The following is a 19,153-nucleotide window of genomic DNA, read 5'->3' on the forward strand; positions in this document are numbered from 1 at the left end:
CAGTAGAGGCGAGTTTCCTTGACCAGTGCCCTTGCTCTCTTCTCGCTGGGGAACACTTTGCCCTGTACGGTGTTGATCTCTGCCCCCAGGAAGATCTTCACTTGCTCCTGCTCCATTGATGATTTCTTCCAATGGACGGAGAACCCCAGGTTTATGAGCGTGCTCGTCACTGTATGTGCATGTTGCTTGCACTTCTGGTACGAGTTTGCTTTCACCAGCCAGTCGTCCAGGTAAGGGTATACGTGTATCCCCTGTCTTCGTAAGTGCGCTGCGACTGCCGCGAGGCACTTCGTGAATACCCTCGGTGCTGATTTTAGTCCGAAGGCTAGCGTTGTGAACTGGTAGTGGCCTCCTCCGATTGTGAACCTGAGCATATGTTTGTGCTTCTCGTTCATCGGTATGTGCAAGTAGGCGTCCTTGAGGTCTATCGTGACCATGAAGTCTCCGACCTGCAATTGCGGTAGCACCTCCTGCAGGGAGGTCATCTTGAATTTTTGTGATCTTATGAATTTGTTGAGGAACCTCAGGTCTAGGATGGGTCTCATTTTGTCGTCTACCTTTGGTACTAGGAAGTACGTCGAGTATATTCCCTTGTTTCTTTCCTTGAAGGGAACTCTTTCTATGGCCTGTTTTTGTAGAAGTTCTTGTGCTTCTTCCTGAAGCCTCACCAGCTGTTCTCTTGCTGGTGGCCTTCCCCTTGGTTTTCTGCTTGTTGGCTTTCTCTCCAACTCCAAGCAGTATCCGAATTGGATAATGTTTAGGATCCATTTGTCTGATGTTATTTCTCTCCATTCTTGGAGGTAAAACTTTAATCTTCCTCCCACTGGTGTCATGTGGTCGTAGGTGTTTAGATTGTCCTGACCCCTTCGTACGTGGTGCCCCCTGGGATCCTTTCTGTGGTCGGGCACCCGGAGGTCTTTGAAGTCACTTCGAGGTGGGCTGCTGCCCCCCTCTTCTATTCTGGCCACGTCCATTTTTCCCTCGAAAGGACTGACCTCTTGGTTGGTACTGCCAGGACTGCTTCTGGTGACCTTGCTGAGCCTGCGAGTCTGCCTGGTGCGTTTGCTGGAAGGCCTGGTGCGATGTACCTGGCTGGTTTCCACCTCTCCCGCCGGGCCTCCGTGACGGGGTGCCTCTTTTGTTATCTATGAACTGCAATGCCCCCATGGATCTTGCCGTCTCGTTATCTTTTTTGAGTTGGCAGAGTTTCTCGTCAACTGTTGCTCCGAAAAGCGTCTCGCCGTTGAACGGTGTGTTCAGGATACTGTGTTGTACCTCGGGTTTGAACCCTGAGATCCTGAGCCAGGCGTGTCTCCTTTCCGTGACACCCATCATCATGAGCCTGCTGGCGGTGTCTGCTCCGTCCAGGGCCGTCTTAAGGCAAGAATTTGCCGCGTTTTTCCCTTCTTCGATCAACTTTTCGGCCTTCTGCCTGGCCTCCTGGGGTAGGTCCTTCACCAACTGCCCCAGCCCCTCCATGATCTGGTACATGTGCCTGTTTATCAGGGCGTTGGAATTAGCCATGCGCCAGTGGGTTCGCAGCATTCCGTTCGATCCTTCTCCCCACCAGATCCATCCTCTTGCTCTCCTTATCCGGTGGTGGGCCAGAGGTAGTGGATACGCTCGCCCTCTTCCTAGCTGTGGCCGTGATAATGGAGTCTGCGGATACCTCGCCCCGAATGTAGGCCGGGTCCTTTGAGGAGTGTTTGTACTTTTTCTCTGTTCTGGGAGTTACCGCCTTGCATGTTGCGGGCTCTTTGAATGCTTCCTTTCCCTGAGCCAAGACGCTCTCGAGCATAGGAAGGAACTGGCTTCTTGTTTGTGTTGGGAGCAAAGTCTCTAGCAGGAAGTCCGCTTTCTGCCTTTCCTCGTCGAGCTTTAGCTTGAATGCAGCTGCGGCAGATTGTATCGCCGAGTTGTATGCCCCGATGTCGTCCGGCGGTGAGGGCCTCGAGGGGTATGAGTCGACCGCCTCCTCCGGGCTCTCGGTGTCGACATCTAGGTAATCCTCCTCATGTGGGTCAGAGGTGGCCGACTCGGTGTCCAACCTACTGCCCTCTTCCTCCTCATAGGTGTAATCCTCGTAGGGATTCTCCTCACCTTCCTGGTCGTCGACCATCTTGTCGCTAGGCCCATGCCCGTCGACCTGTTCTTCTTCCTCTTCGACCAGATCTAGCACGGCGTGCTTGGTCTTGTGTGGAATCGTAAAGGCACTCATCTCTGCGTCAAAATCTTTTCTCCGCTGCAAGAGGCTTGCCATTTCGGCTTCTAGCCGGCGTTTTTTCCTTTCCATCTCAGCCGCGTTTTCGGCTTCGGAACGTTCGGCCCCTCTCTTCGTCGCCTGGCTCGGCGGCGAGATTCTCGGCGTCGATGACTTGGACGTCGAACTGGCTTTCGGGTCCTTGGACGGCGCCGAGGCTTTAGGGTCTTTCTCCCTCGACGTCGATCGGTCCCTTTCGGCGACGATCTTCGACGCCTTCTGCTGATCAACAGCTCTCGGCGCCAGGGACTCCTTCTCCGAGGTTCCGCTGGGCCTGTTTGTGGTCGCGGACGGCAGATGTCTCTGCGTCGGCGCCTTCGGGCTCTTGCCCTCGTACTTTCGAGACTCAGAGTCTCTCGTGTTCTTGTGGGACGTCGAGTCTCCTACCTTATCAGACGTCTTCTTGTAATCGGTCTCTACGACCGTGTAGCTGTCGTCTTCGGCGACAGCGTTGTCCTCTTCCTCCGAGGACATCCCCAGCTCGTACAGCGATGGCGTCGGGGATTTTCCTTCGAGGGTGGCGTGTGCTACCCTCTGTCTCTTCCTCACACGAAGGGTCTTCTGGGCGAAGATGGAGCAGGCGTTGCAGTCCTCGCTTCTGTGTTCTACCGCTAGGCAAAGGTTGCAAACCGGATGCTGGTCTTTCTGCGCATACTTGTGTCTGCAGTTCGGGCAGAACTTAAACGGCGTGTTGTCCATCCTCGAGCGTTCAGGCCTCCCTGACCGCGTGGACGTCGACGATCGTCGAAGTTCTCGAGGTTTTCTCCTTCTTTTCTCTTCGTCAATGTTCTGCGAAGTCTTCTTTAGTCTTCTTCTTCCAATATCTTCTCCAACTTCAATTCTTTTCAGTGCTTTCTCCAAAAATGTCTGGAGCCCAACGGGAACGATCCAGACCCGACCGCGGAAAAAAGAATCTGAAGATGGCGCCCAAGAGTGGGAGCTTCCGCAGAAAGCATGCCGACGTCACCGGAAATGCACCCGAGGAGGTGTGACGCCGACGCCCACAAGGGCTACAAAAAAAAAAAAAAAAACAGAAAAGACTACGAATCCGGACCCAACCACAAGACCGCGGAATATGCACAGCATAGTGACTCCGGAAAGTTTCACGCTGCAAAACTACAGCAACTGATGTTATACGGTTCGTACATATCTAGTAGGCATGTGCATTAGATCAACAAGAACTTCACACCATAAAGACTGAGTCCACACATATCATCAGTAAATGTTAGTTTGTTTCAGCTAACTCACAGTAGCACATCTGAACCCTAACCAGAATAGAGTAACAGATGTTTCTGGTAACCTCAAACATGACAACTCCAATTACCAAGGAATTTGTGGAAACAGATCTAAATCCTTCTGTTTGTTTCTTGTGCAGACCCAAGCTATAAACAAGAAAGATACGAAAATGCATTTTCAAAACATTTATTGAAAAAATCGTATTCTTGTAAAGAAAACGTGAGCTGCAATGATTATGCAGATGTGACACGTTGTAATAGGCGTCATTAGAATGGTGACATACACAAATGATTAAACCATGTTAATTGTTACTGTTACCTTACTCCTATCAGTCATTAATACTATACTAAAGAAAGCATAAGAGGAGTACCCTCTGCCAGATCTATTGGGAAAGTCTAACCCCATACCTTGTTTTTCTATGCCAGGAAGCCGGTCTAAGTGTGCAGGCTTTTTTCTTTCGCAGGAACTTGGTGGGAGTCATCTGGGCTGCAGCTCCGTCACAGTTCACAGTGATTCCATGATAATCTTACCATGAAGTGCTCTTCTCACTGGGCTTTAGCACGGAAGCTGTTTCTATAATAAAATACTACCCTAATCTCACTGTGCCAGAGGCGCAGAACAGCTTCTTTGGTTTCACCTAGGTAAAACGACGTGTCTCCTAATGAGTACAGAAAAAAAACAAAGGCACTGCGTTCTTAGTGTACGACCCTGGAACTTACTGTGCAGGCAACAGGGTGTCAATGCCTACCAGAAATACGAATGCAGCATATACACTTGTTCGTAGAAAGTGTGTAAAAAGTCACCATTAGAAAGATGTGAACTTAAAGGGAAAATCCAAAATGGACACTATGCACAGGCCCTACAAAAAGATGGCTCGATTTATATTTCGGTGGATGGGTTACTCCCTCACAACTGTGATGTATATCCCATCTGCCGAAATATAAATCCTATGGGATATAATGGAATTTATATTTCATTGGTCGGGATATCCGTCACTGTTGTGATATCACTTAGGTGACTTCAGAGCACTGGAATAGAAAAACAAAATACATACAGAAAGCGAGAGTTGGTTTCTCCACTTCTTTGGAGAGTTTGATTTTGGGAATTTCCAGAGTAGAGGGTTGAGGTGGTTCAAAATGTTTGGTCTCCCAAGGTTCTTCCACTACACTTTAGTCTCAAATGAATGTTATTCATTCTTTGCCCTAATATACCTTGTGCATAATGTATAGTGCTTTGAATTGGATTCTAAATACAACCAGTACCCAGATGAGAGCTGTAAGTGCTAGCTTAGGTCCAGCTTCCCTAAACGCGGAGACATTCTGGCTGCCTTGTACTCTTTGCAGTCTGGTGCTGTTTTTTTTGGGGAGGCCACTGTATATTTGGTTACAGTCTAATCAGGCCATGACCAGCACCTGTCTCAGTTTGATATGGTGTCGGTAGGAAGAAGTGGACTGATTTTCCAGGAGGGAGAGTTGGAAATTAGTTCCCTTCACTACAGCATTGATTTGCGTAGTGATATTGAAGCTCGAATCATGAATGATTTCCATGTTTCTGGCCTTCAGACATGGCACTTTCTTTCAAATTTCATGTGTCCACCTTCCCAATACTGGGACTAGGAGATTACCCAATGGCCAATTCCTTTTTCCCTTACTTTGTGCTGCAGGGACAGGAGACCATGGCCAAGCTGCATTGTTACTCGCAGCCTGTAAGCACATAACTTCAAACACTGAGCCTACAATATATATATCTCGGCTACTCACCAAAGGCAGCAGCTCTACTACATTGAATTTTGACAGCTTTGGACTCCAACTCCTTCCTTCTTCCAACTTTTGTTGCTGTCCTATAGAGCAAGGCAATTGTTGCATGAAATTCCTTCAGTCTTCTTCAGTCACCTATTCTTCATCATCACTGTCCAATGCTTTTATGAGCAAGATTGGTTCATCACTCTTTTTCACATTTTTTTGCATATTGTGTTTGTTTTTTTCCATCACTCACTGAGAACTTCATTACAGTTCTTTCTTCGCCCCCACAGCAGATCCTTCACTACTTTGCCTTTCTTTCTTTCTTGCGCTGGACCTCCCTCTTCTACTTCATCTCAATAATATCTCTTCTTCTTGAATTTCATAACAACAGTCTTATCATCACCATTTTCTTTTCTTGGAATTGTACTTTTAAAAAACAAAAACACAAGAGATGAGCTACTTACCTTTATTAATAGTTTTGCAACTTGAAACTGTTCGTTATTCACATGAGCTTGATTATTCTACCGTCTAGTTATTGGGTCTGGGAATTGTCTTTGAAAAAAAACCACTAAGATTTATTTTGTGTGTAGACTATAGCTAGAGACAGTAGGGCTCATTAGGATGCTGAGTTTATGTTCACAAATGACACAATACGCAGGAGTCATCTTCAGATACATTTTTCTGCTGATACGTACAGCAGCAAGACAGTGAGCCGTGGGACAATGGTCAAGTATAGATGTATCATTGATCACTCTGAATATTGGAAAGGAGAATGGCAATCAAGGAGCAGGAAACATTGAGGGTGGACTGGAAATGTCTAGCTTTTAAACAGTAGTTGACCACAGGTGGTCCAGGCTCATGAATGCAGGGCTGGAGGCAAAATATATTTGTAGGGTCCCCTCAATCTCTTGGTCTAATAAATTATGGAAAATTCTGTTTAAATATTGCCTATATCCACATAGGCAATATTTAAACAGAATTTGCCTATATCCACATGAATGCTAAGCATAGCCTAGATCCACCTTATGACCATAACTCCCAAGGTTGCACACTATACTCTTTAATTAACCCAAACAAAATACATAAACAGTGCCAGTCTCATTGCATTCTTTATTTTGCAATAACTCTTCAGGAATGACACAGGTTAAATAACCATCCATGCAAGACAGGGATTCCTCCAATAAGAAGTATGATGGCCAGGCTGGTACCAAAGAGATTTTAAGGGGCATAATTCTTGCTCACCAATATCAAAAAGATCAAATTATATAGCCTAGAAATCCTTGAACCAATATCAAAAAATATGTTGTCTCAATTTAAAAATAGGAGTGTAATATCTCAAGACAAAAACCTATTATAAGCAAAAGATGGATTCCAAGAGCAAATGAAGGGCTTGATGTACGACAGAATTGTGTTTGCGCAAATGGGTTTTAGACCCATTTGCACATGCAAAAACCAGTGGGCCATGAACTAACCCTATTTTGCGAAAAGCTAATTAAATAGCGACATGCAAAATAGGGTTAGCGACTAGCTATTAGGAAGGGGCCTTCCAAAGGCGTCCCTTCCTAATAGCGAGTCTGAACCCTATGTAAGAATGTTTTGCACCCGCAATTGCGGTCACAAAACACTTGCAGTTTACCCTCTTGGAGGTGCCAACCTAATTTGGGATGCCACATGGTGGCCACAAACCCTTGGTGTTGCCCCAATCCCCTGGTGTTGCCCCAATCCCCAAGCAATGCGCAAGAAACCTTGGCATCCTTATTGATAACACCCTCTCCATGAAGGACCATGAGCGGGCCCTCTGTGGAAAGGGCTTTGCGGCCCTGAAATTGTTAACTAGACTCTTCCCATGAATCCCGTTGGACTGCAGAAGAACAGTTACGCAGGCCCTGCTCATAAGCCAGCTTGATTATCGAAAAGCCCTATTCATGGGCATGACCGAGCTCCTCTTCACACAGCTACAAGTGCTGCAAAACGCTGCAGCCAAACTAGTATGCAACAAAAGCAGGCTAAGCTCAGCATCGATGTGCATGAAAAACCTGCATTGGCTTTCTATGCGACAGAGAGCAGTATTCAAACTGCTCAGTCATGCACATAAAGTACTGCATCAAAGCGGCCCAAGAATACTGCAGGGGAAAATTTAGTTCAATGTTCCCACAAGGAGCCTACGGTCACTCCATCTAGCATTAGCCAGAACTAAGCGCATCAAGAAAGTGAGGGCTGGAGGGCACTCTTTTTCATATCTGGCGGCTAAGAAATGGAACAAACTCCCCTTGGATCTACGTCTCACAAACAACTACCTAGCATTCCGGAAAAAACGAAAAACTCATCTGTTCCCCAAAGACTAACATCCACCTGTCTTCCACTCCACCAGCAGCCTGGCCTTTCTCGCTATTAGCGCCATGATATCCTCTGGGATGAATGTTGCGCTTTACAAATAAATAAATGAAGCACTCGCAAATGGGAAGGGGTCCTCAAGGACTTCTTCCCCTTTGTGAATACAAGCGCAAATATTTTCCAAGGACAGGCAGTGGTCTCCGACTGTCTGCCTTTAAAAAATAAAACTGAAACATTTTATTTTTATTTTTTAAATGAATCTTGTTTTCCTTTAGGGAAAACGGACTGCATTTGAAAAAAAAATGATTTATTTAAAAGCAGTCTTAGACATGGTAGTCTCCTGACCCCAGCAGGCCACCATTCCTGGGAATGCCAGCCATTCCCAATTGGGTCGCAAATTGAGACAGCCTCATTCATATTCATGAGGCATGCAATTTGCAACCCCATTGGGAATCGCAAACAGTGTCTCAGACACTGTTGTACATTGAATTTTGCTTCTCGCAATTTGCGAGTCGCAAAATTTAAATCTTGTACATCTGGCCCGAGGTTCTTTGAAATCCAAAACCTCACCAAAGAAAAGTTCTTCAATGCCAACAGAAAGATACCATTAAGGACAACCATAAGCAAACTGACACAACTTTTAATAGACAATCAGAAGGCAAATAAGGAGAAGGATATTTTTGCTCCACCAAAGAAACAAAAAAACACAATGACCTCTACTGAAGATGAAATGAAAAGACCTCAAACATTTTGGTGTTGAAAGCCAAAACCGACATCTCAAAGAAGAAATGGGAAATGGATTCACAGTTGTAGAAGAAAAGACTTTTCAAGAAGCATTAAGTGTATTCGCAAGAGCTGTGAAACAGGGTCAAAAGAGATCCAGCGAACACATAGATCTATATATAGGTTAAGATACAATCAGAGCAGTTAAACCCACACTGAAACGTGGAAAGATAAGGATGATGGGAGAGGGTGAGCCAATGCTGTTATTCAACATGAAGATTGTACCTGAAAGGCCATCAAAGGCAGCGCCACCAAGTGATTTGACAACATATCACGTAGAGGGGAAAAGAGAAAAAAATCTAGCTTCAATCACATTTAAAATACTGCAGCATATGCCACAAATATATTCAAAGACAATTGTCAGTCAATCGATGTTAAATGTGACAATAATTTACCAATAAACTGAAGTTGTTAGGAGTCTACATTTGAAATACAAAATGGAAAACACAGACCGAAAAGGGATAAATACAACGGAGGCATGATAAATATACAAATGAAGGTCTGTAAAAATTCCAACTAAAAGCAACACATCTTTAAAGCTAAAAAATAAGAATAAATTAATAAATGTATGATGTTGTTTACAGACTTCTATGCAGGACCGGGAACAAGGATTATGCTTTCACCTTTATCTTAGAAAAAGGCAATAAACCATCTCACAACCACTTCATTTCTCAGACTGTCAGGGAGCTGAAACTACAAACATGTGAATCACAAAGCATGTGTTCTTTGAACTATCTTTTGACCTCCGTTTAGCATCTAGATAAGAGTCTCTCAAAGAATTGTGTGTGGGGCTGCAACCTGCTTTGAAGGGCACCATTGGAGCTGTGGTACATAACTCATGTATGCGCCATGAGATACAAGTTGCTAGTGGACCTAGCCAAGGACTTCTGGTATTTCCTCGCAACATCACAGGACATTTATGGCAGTAAAATACATTATTAAATGGCATAGCCATACTCCTTAAAGGTATGTCAGAAGCACCTTTCAACACCACTTTAACCACACTCGTCACATTCTCATACACTTGAGGTCTTAAATACATGATACAATAATTTTAGCCAAGAACTTTTGCTAAACATAGCCATGAGCACCTTCATTTTATTTTTTAGAAGAGTCATCCTATCATACGAGTTACTTACCTTCGGTAACGGTGTATCTGGTAGAGACGATTCTAACCGCAGATTCCTTAATGTAGAGTTATCCCCAGGCGTAAGACTGGATCCGGAAACATTTTTGCCACAGCATCCCTGCGCGCCGGCATCAAGCGACTCCGCCCAGGCATCGTCCGCATACGTGACGTCAGCGAGGTCACATACGTCCCACCCCGGCGCATCGAAGTCAGTTTTCTTCGGAGAATCTTTCCGCGCCACAACGTGGAGCCATCAGACAAAACTGTGGGAGTATGGGAACAGTGTGCGAAAAGGCAGAAAAACTGGATAAAACGAATGGTGACGAACAACACCATAAGGAGCAGTGTCAATACTGCAGCACCAAAAGGCAGGGAAAAGACGAAGAACAGAGCACAGCCCTGAGCAGCTACCCTGCCAATACGTAGACAGCCCCCCTGGAGACAAGGAACAGATGTGAAATTGTCATGACAATATGTAGCAGGACTACAACCCCAACCAAGAACAATGAAGGGGAACCAATCCAAGACAAACAAGAAAAGACAACCCTCCAAGACAACCCCATCACAGAGTGTGACTAACCCCCAAGGGAACAAAGGGCAGAGGCACAGCCAGATGACCCCAACCTAGAGGAAGCAGAAGGATCAGAACCCGTAGAAATAAAGGGGAGGGAAAAGATAGAAGGTAATCCCAGATCGTAGAGCAACCAGAGTAGGAGGGCACAGAAGTACCTACAAACACATCCTCCAATTAAGCCAAAAGAGGAGGAAAGGAAGAGGTAGAAACAGGACGAATCATCCCGCCAAAAAGAACGAAAGAAGGCACGCATAGAAGACATAGCCTCCCACTGGAAGGCGAGTGAGTAAGACCAAGCCAAAGGTCCTCGCAGAACGGGGAGGAAGGGTGGGCCGTGTAGGAATCTGCGGCTAGAATCGTCTCTACCAGATACACTGTTACCGAAGGTAAGTAACTCCTATATCTGATAGAGACTACTAGCCGCAGATTCCTTGACGCAGAATAGATACCCTAGCCATACCCACGGGGAAGGAGGTTCTGCGAGAGGACCCCACCAGCCTAGACACAACAGAGGGTCCCACAGGGGACGAGTCTGACGGATAAGGCGAGGAGCCCTGTCCCCCAGGCAAGGGGAAGCCCTACAGTCAGAACACCACCAACTCCAAGGGGAATGCGGGAAAAAGAAAAGAAGAAGAAGAGGAAGCCCGTTCACACTCAGCAGAGGAAACTTGGGCAAGGCAAGAGGAGGCCGAAGCACCCCAAGCCCATACCAGGCAACGGAACCTCCATCCAAGGCCAAGGCAAGGAAGAGGAAGAAGAGTAACCTAGAGGCACCAAGGAGACGAGGCAGAAAGAAGGCAAGCCCCGCCAGTGTGAACACATCCCGCGAAGAGGGCAGCTGAGACTACCACAGCCAGAAGTCAATAGACCAGACAGAACAGCACCGAAAGCAATAAACAGGCGGAAGCAGAAAGAGTAGCCTGGGGGCACACAGGAAGACCAGGCAGGCTGTGCCTGTAAGAGGGAGGCATACAAATCCATCTCAGCCCCCAGGACGGAGAGCAGGTAGGCGAAGAAGGGCCCAGACACACCTCAGGGAGGGGTCCGCACCCATGACACAAAAAGAAGTGGAACCAGAGCCATGGCGCCAGGCCGCAGGCAGCAGGTCAGACCAGGCCAACAGCGCAGCGACCCCGAAAAAGGATACCATGGGGCACCACCAAAGGCATTCCAAACCAACAAGAAGGGAAGTGTAACTGCAACATACTTAAACGCCAAGGAGAGCTGAGGCCTGAAGGCGACCACAACTCCCAAGCACAGAACAAGCTATATAACAGCTACCACTACCCCACATAGGGTATGTTAACCCCATCAGCGCGGCGCACATTTTCGCGCTGTGCTGAAGGTACTAATGAGTCTATCGGCTCATGACGGAATGGTTCCGTCATGAGCACAGCTCAACCGACGCTCATGACGGAACCGTTCCGTCATGAGCATGGAAGGGGTTAAGTCCCAAGACATGGGAACCCTCTTAGGAAGAAACTTCTCTGCAGCAGAGGACAACAGAAAGATCTGTGGGAAAAAAAACAGCAGAAGGCTTGTCAAGCAGCCAAAACGAAAAACAGAAGGCCTTAATCTCAGGGCAACAGTCCACAGTCCCGACAAAGAGGACTTGAATGCACATGAATGACAGATCACACAACTCGGGCGACCCGCTCAAACGAAACAGCCCCCAAAAACCAGATCAACTCACAGGTCACTGAGGGGGAGAAGGAGGAGGCCGAAGCCCCACCAAGAACTGTTGGATGGCCGATTCTGCCGGGACGTGGAACAGAATTGTGCCATCGAAGGGAAGATCTACCAGTCGTTCCTGAAGCCAAGCATGGCGGCGAAGGGCAACCGAACAAGCACCTCCAAGATGTCCAGAGCGGAGCGCAGAATAAACGCCGCCAGCTCCCGGCCATCTAACGCATGGTGCCGCAAATCAACACCAGCGCCCTCCTGAGAAGCGGCAGATGTAAGGGACTCAGCCAAGTCCCACAAGCAAGAAGTGGCTCTAGCCAACACACATAAAGTGTTAAGGGCCCTCAAAGCCCCACTGGTCGAAGCAAACAGATTGCGCCCCCAAGAGTCCAGTCAACAGCGGCGGCAGGGAGGGAAAGGCAGTCTGCAAAAGTGGGCTCCTGGCAGAGGGGTGGAGGGAAAGACACACCGGGTCACGTGGTGCCGGAAGATGCCGATGCAGAAGGTGTTGGGGCACCAGATCCCCCGAGGCGGGGTGCCCCTAAGCCCCCTTCACAGAAGAATGGAGCGAACCCTCAAAGGGAAGCAACAGCTCCCTCACACCAGGGCCCTGGTGGAGAACTTAACGAATATGATCCGCGGGGTAATGGGCAGCCGGATCACCCATCCGCAAAATTCCCACAGCCGTGGAAACTACGTGAGACAAGGCTGCACCCGCCTCCGTAGGGCCCCGCGGTGGGGAAAGCATCTTCTCCGTAGGCGACGGCTGCAAGCTAAGGTGGCCAACCCCTAAGCCAACCAGAGTGGGGAAGGGCCAGGTCTGGAAAGGGGGAAGAGGGGCCAAGGAGTGGGGGACCTGTGGCTCCTCTGGCGAAAAGCGCGGCCATGGCAACTACGAGGAACTGTCCTTTGATGACGCCGGGGAAAAAGCCACGATGCAGCAGCCCGTCTCCGGCAAGGACGACACCAGCAGGCGCCCAACCTCCGGGGAAGAGGAGGCATCTGAAGACCAGTCCCAAGCCCAACACCCATCCGGCGCCGTAGAGTCCGCAACCTGAGGCAGGACGTCGTCGTTGTCCAGCGCCAAAGGAGATGCCAGACAGGCCTCTGCCACTTCACAGGGCGCAGGAGAACGGGGCTGGTCCGGAGCCGAAGCGGCTAAGGGACGGCGCCGACTCGACCTCTGACGAGGCAGCCACCTGCGTGGAGGGACGAGAGGGGCCCGGGAGTGACAAAGAGCCCCCCCGCCAGCCTCGACCCATGAGGGGACGAGAGGGGTCTGCCGACCCCTGTGGCGCCGCCAAGGCCGACTCGACCTCCGACGAGGCTGCCGCCTGCGTGGAGGGATGAGAGGGGCCCAGGGAGGGACGAGAGGGGCCCGGGGAGGGACGAGGAGTCCCCCGCCAGCCTCGACCCATGATGGGACGAGGGGGGTCCACCTACCCCTGTGGCACCGCCAGGGCCAGCAGCTGCCAGCTCCATAGCGGTACAAAAGGGGTGGTGATGGACGGAGCATTTGAATCAATCAAACACTCACACCCAGTCAAAAGATCTGGGTTTAATCCATCACCGTTCTTTAGCCCACTCTGCCACCCCAGTTCAGACATGGCTATATGCAAATCAGTCTGACCCTGTGCCTCATGGTAACAGTACAGCCCGAACTGCCAAGTCATGTCTTCCCTGGACCGGAAACAAGATTCCGAGGACCGTTTTCTGGCATTCCAGCCGTCTTCAGCCCGGCTTGCTTGAATCCAGTGGCAAAGTGAGCAAGGGACTCACGTCTGAGTATACCCTGCCACACTTATGGCGGCCAAAAGCGGTACATAGCGGCGCCACATCGGCCTCAGGCAAGATCGTCGCCTGTCCATAGGGCCGAGAGGGGCTCGGGATGCCACCCGAGCCCCGGCGACCTACCGGGACACCACAGGGACTCTCGCAGGAGTTTGCGGCGAAGCAGGGTTGCCGTAGTCCGAAGGAGGGGCCCCCGAAGGGAGGCACCCCAACGGCACCACATCCACCAAGCCTGGAGCCGAGCCAGTCAGTGCAGGGGCCTGAGCCGCCGGCATCGCTGCGGAGGGCCCGTACAACTCAAGGAATCCGCCGACGTCCCAGCCAGGAGGGGAAGGAGGAGAAGGTGAAGCCAGCAAGGCCTGCAAAGCCACCGCATATGTCTCCATCTGGGTTCTCGACGCCCCCTCACTGGGAAACGGTGGTTAGGGGGACGATACGCGGTCCACATCACCCGTGGAGAGCCCACGCCCCCAACAGGCCGGAAACCAGCCCCCGGGGACAAACTGCGACACTTACCGACAGGTGAGCAACGCTCTTGCGACTTAGGAGAAGGACGAGGACGACGACGGTGGCTTCAAAAACCTTCTGCAGGGGCTGATCGAGGTGTCGAAGCCGATCTGGAAATGCGAGCCGAGAGAAGTTTAATCCAGCGCTCCCGCCGCGACTTCGGCTTCAACTGCTGGCACGCCTCGCAATCAGAGGAGTTGTGATGTTCCCCCAAGCACCACATGCAAATGAGGTGAGGGTCCGTCACCTACATCAGGCGTCCACAAGACAAGCACGACTTAAAGCCTGAAGGCATCCGTACGCTGTTCCCACAAACACACGCAAAAGCGAAAAGGGAAAGGCCCAAACAGACCAGAGGCACAAACCGGATCCGCGTTGCATGCGGAAAAGGAAAAAACGGACGTATGCGCACCAGGGTGGGACTTATGCGACCTCGCTGACATCACGTATGGGGACGACGGCTGGGCGTAGTCATGCAATGCCGTCCCTCTGGTGCGCAGGGATGCTGTCGCAAACAAATTATGGATCCAGTCTCACGCCTGGGGATAATTCTACGTTAAGGAATCTGCGGCTAGTAGTCTCTATCAGATTCTTCATACAATTTGTCTGAATACGCTGAATGTCTGCCATACTTACAACAACCATTTTCCATAAGGATGTTGCATATTTTTCTTTTATGTAAAAAAAAGGCTACTATCCTGTTTAGTCTCTTTTATTTATAGATTTATATGTGGAATTTTAGAACCAAAATAAAGCATTTATTTATTACATTTCCTTTTAAATGTATTTCTACTATCAAATACATTTTCTTTTCTGCTATCAAAAATGATTTGTTTCACAAATGCTTTTCTCACTCTTCTCACGCTTGAAATATTGCAAAAAAGTTTCACTATTAGTGCAATTACATTATCTGTTTATAGTAGCATTTCTAAAGAATTATCACTGTTGCAGTTAATCTGCTACACGGGTGCATTAGTACTATTATAGTAGTGTTGTTTCATTTGTGTGGTTTGTCCAGAAATCTTTAAACAATTAATAAATATTACTGAATGTAATTGTAATTACACAGAATCTTCAAACTGTAACTACACAGAATCTTTAAACTCTGCATACATACAACACTTCAATCATCCTCAGAAGATTGGACAGAGAGTAAGAGACGAGTTTGCACTGTCCTTCAACAGCCAATCCTTGCCCAAATGTGTGCAGTGTACATCTACCACAAATGCCTGATCAGTGTGCTCCTTTCCCTAAAAACACTGGTGTAAACAGCATCTATTCTCCTCCTGGATGGGGGAGTTTTACGGCCACCTTCTCTGCTCACCTGCTTCAGAATGGATTTGAAACTATGAGCACCATTAACACTTCGAGCACAATTACAATGTTATTACGAAAGAAGAGGATGGTGATATACAATGTTTGCACCCCATTTTAAACCAGGTTTAGGAAGAGAGGTGGGTCCATAGTTTGCACAGTCATGTGGGTGCTTACCTGGTTTAGGTATGTGATGAAACAATATTCCATTGTCAATCTTTGTATTGTATAATGCAGTGTTAAACATGAATAGCTCTTATGTATATTTGAGGAAAACAGCAGAGGTCTAACAATCTTAACTAAGAATTTTGTAATAATCAGAGTTTTTACTTACTTATAGACCTTTCAATATCCTCTTTCTTTATATGTGCATCTTCATCACTGTCAAGTCTTGGCAAAAACATAGAATTGACTGCAGAATCATCTATATTTTTAAGAAAAGATTGACAAATTATTACGATTTAACCATCACTAGATTGGACCATAATTATTAAACATTTCATCAACAGACTGAATCACTAAAATAATGATGTAAACTATTCTTTAAATTGTATGTTTATTCTGTCAAATTCAATTGTACTCATTCTCTTTTGTCTAAAATTAAGATTTTGCAAAAGTGATTACATGGTTAATTTCATTAACCTCATGAGGATCAAAGGAACAACCAGAAACACCTGGATGTTATCATTTGATCTGCAGGTTACTATTAGCCCTCTTTAACAGCACTTAAGAATCTCACCTTCACAGATAACAATGAGAAGCACCAATGTTATTGGATGGAATGGGAAATCTGATTTAGCTCAATGTTTTCCAACTTTGCCTTTATCTTAGTAAGCACATGCACAGATATTTTGCACAGGATACATCTCTTGGTACAGTATTAGTGCTGCAGTGCTAGGTGAGACTGACCAGATGGAAACTGGGCCAATCCATCGGGATCTGAAGGATTAGGGCCTGGGTCGGGTATATGCCTGTATTTGCCTTTTTCAAAAATATCAGTCAAGCCTTAACGTTCCACCCGTGGTCACCAAGATGAAGCAAGACTTTCAGAAATGGGAGCGGCTCCCGCTGCACCTCCTACGTGGCACTATTTAAATTAATGATATTGTCCCAATTCTTATATGTACTCCAACACTTTCATATAACATACCCACCCACTGGTTTAAGAGGCTCACAGCAAAGACTTGCATATTTCTGTGGTCTAGCACTTCTTCTTGTGTAGGTCTGGACGAATGGGGGCAGTCAGTTTATGATGGAGGCCTAGGAGTGGCTGGCACTCGGCTATAATATTGGACCTCACAACTACTGGTGATTAATGATTTGTTAACAGGTAGTTGTGAAGATCCAATGTACCAGGTCGAGCTTTCTTACCCGAGCTTGGACAACATTCTGGGGGTTCCCTACGTAAACTGACTCCCCCATTGTCTCCTGTCCGTGACCGCATTGGTGTTTAGGTCTCGCCTACGCAGCGCGCATGCGCTGCATAGGAGACCTTTAGCCGTCGTTTTGCTCTTTTTCAATCACATACCCATACAAAAAGAGCAGACTGCTCTCCCAAATGCGCGCGTGCTGCATGCCTTTTTTTCTTTTTGTTTTACTTTTAGCGCCAGGCACGCATGCTTGTTTTCACAAATCTCCATTTCAGAGTTTACAGTACGACAGCAGTTGTGCCCTTTCGTCTTGACTGGCAAACAGCTCTGTGCGCACAAATAAAGGGGGAACACCGCTTCTTTGCATGCCGAGATAGTTTTGCTCATAGCCTATCTGAAGGGGCGGGCAGTTTGCACTCTGGCGAGCGGTTTGCACTCTGCATTTTTGTAACCAGCAGTATCCCTGATTTTGGGGCTCATGGCGCTTTCCCCATTACGAGGCTGGCTCTACAAGGGCTCATGTTTTTACCTAAAATCTAGACTGGCTGGCGGGCGGTTTGCACTCTGCATTCTTGTAACCAGCAGTATCCCTGATTTTGGGGCTCACTGTGCTTTCCCTATCACGAGGCTGGCTCTACAAGGGCTCATGTTTTTACCTAAAATCTAGACTGGCTGGAGGCGCCTCTGGTGACTTGGGGCCAAGTGACAACCCTGAAAGTCTAATGTAGTTACACATGCTACATGCTAACGAATGCTTCACTTGGCCAACATAGTATTTTGGTGGTTCCTGTTTTTTACATTTATTTTCAATGTGTGCATGGTCAGCACTTAATCTAAAGTTAACAGAATCAAATTTTCCATTTCATTAAATTTTATTTATGAGTTTCTTTAGTTAATCGGTGCCTTTCTTTTCTTCACCGATCTCGTCCTTTTTCGTTTTTTACTAATTAACTGATGCCTGCATCTCTGCACACTTTATATTTGATGTTTTTTATGGGTTTTATGTAGAGTTTACAGTAAAATCTGAAATTAGAATTCTGTTTTCCAGTTTTAACAGCAGCAAGCGCCAATAAATTCCTTCTAAAAACATTGATAATCTCTGCGACTAATTCTTTTGGAGAATACCGTGTATAACCATGTTTTAGTAAAGGGTGGAGGAAGTAGAAATTGCCCAGGGATATACATCTTCTGTTCCGAGAATTCTCGGCTCACCTTGCCCTTCCAGGGCTTCCCTGTTACACGAATAACCTTGCCAATCATCTGTTTTGTGTAATTACTCAAAAGCAACGCAGCGTGAGGAAGTGCATAAAAGGGTGGACTGTCGCAGACAGGATAAGCGAGTGGCATTTAGTATAATTTGCGTATTGCGTGTATGTTCTGAGCGTTGCTGGGAAACAAAACTTGTTTCCACAGTACCAACATGTAGATTGATTTTCCCACGGTCACGGTCTCTTTCACAGGTGAATCAACAGACTTATTTGACTCCACGGGTCAGCCTCCTCAGCATACTAGAGAAACATGGTGGATTCAGATATTAACGAATTACGGTCGGAGTGGCCACAATAGTGGCTAAAAGAGACACTGCAGGCAAGTGGAAACCTTCTACTTTGTGGAAACAGTGAACTGGTGTGCCATAATGGAGATGCCAATATATCATGCGAGAGAGGCTGCCTGCAAAAACACTCTAAAATATGGGTCAAATGGTGGGCTTTTTAATAGGCTGGATGATGACCTAGGCCGAAGGCACACCTCAATCCCAAATGGTACTTTACAAGTCGACTAGATGGGTGTTTTTACCTACGTATGTGCTCCATGTATTGAAAAACTAATAAAGTTGGCCTGAGGATCGAGTGATTTATTGTGCACTTAAGTTCTCTCCTGCAGTGTAACACCTCCTCACAGTACTCTTGTAGTTTGCTGAGGCAGTGTGATGGATACGCTTATGGTTCTTATATCTGTGGATATCATCTTGAGTCGTAACAGAAGTCAATGAGCAATAACTAGATTCATAACATACAGATCCCTCAAGATGGATGCTTATAGACTTGTTCAATGAGGTCACAGGCTTGCCAATCTAGATCTCAAAGATGAAGATTTCTTTGTTTTATTTGCCGAGGAGTACCATCCATTCTTTTAGTCGAGGTGGATGAAAAAGAGCTGTCTGTTAACTTGCCTACTTTTATGCTTGGCATCTCCCCTTGCAGTGTTGGTAAATTTTAAGGCCATTGGCTGTAATTTAAACGAGCATCAAGTACGCCTGGTCTTGTACCTGAACACCATTTATATAATCAGTAGCCAGGCCTGATCCGTTAATATTTCGATCTCATATGTGGCAACATACGAGGTCAAAATATGGAAAGATCAGTAAAGATAAGAGCTAATCGTTTAGAGAGTTTGACCTTCAATGCTGGCCGGCAGATCACCCAAATC

The 19,153-nt window shown here is 47.2% G+C and overlaps 1 protein-coding gene across 4 annotated transcripts in view; it reads right to left on the reverse strand.

Moving 5' to 3' along the window:
* The window catches only part of LOC147703427 (uncharacterized), a 176,392-nt gene that overhangs the window by 113,240 nt on the left and 43,999 nt on the right, over nt 1-19,153 (reverse strand). For all 4 annotated transcript variants that reach the window (XM_086931864.1, XM_086931867.1, XM_086931865.1 and 1 more), the window contains one exon: nt 15,688-15,777. In XM_086931864.1, coding sequence (XP_086787990.1) covers nt 15,688-15,777 — 90 coding nt within the window. The remainder of the gene's footprint in view (nt 1-15,687; nt 15,778-19,153) is intronic.

This window comes from Lissotriton vulgaris, chromosome 7 (genome assembly GCF_964263255.1).
Source record: "Lissotriton vulgaris chromosome 7, aLisVul1.2, whole genome shotgun sequence".
Taxonomy (NCBI): Eukaryota; Metazoa; Chordata; class Amphibia; order Caudata; family Salamandridae; genus Lissotriton; species Lissotriton vulgaris.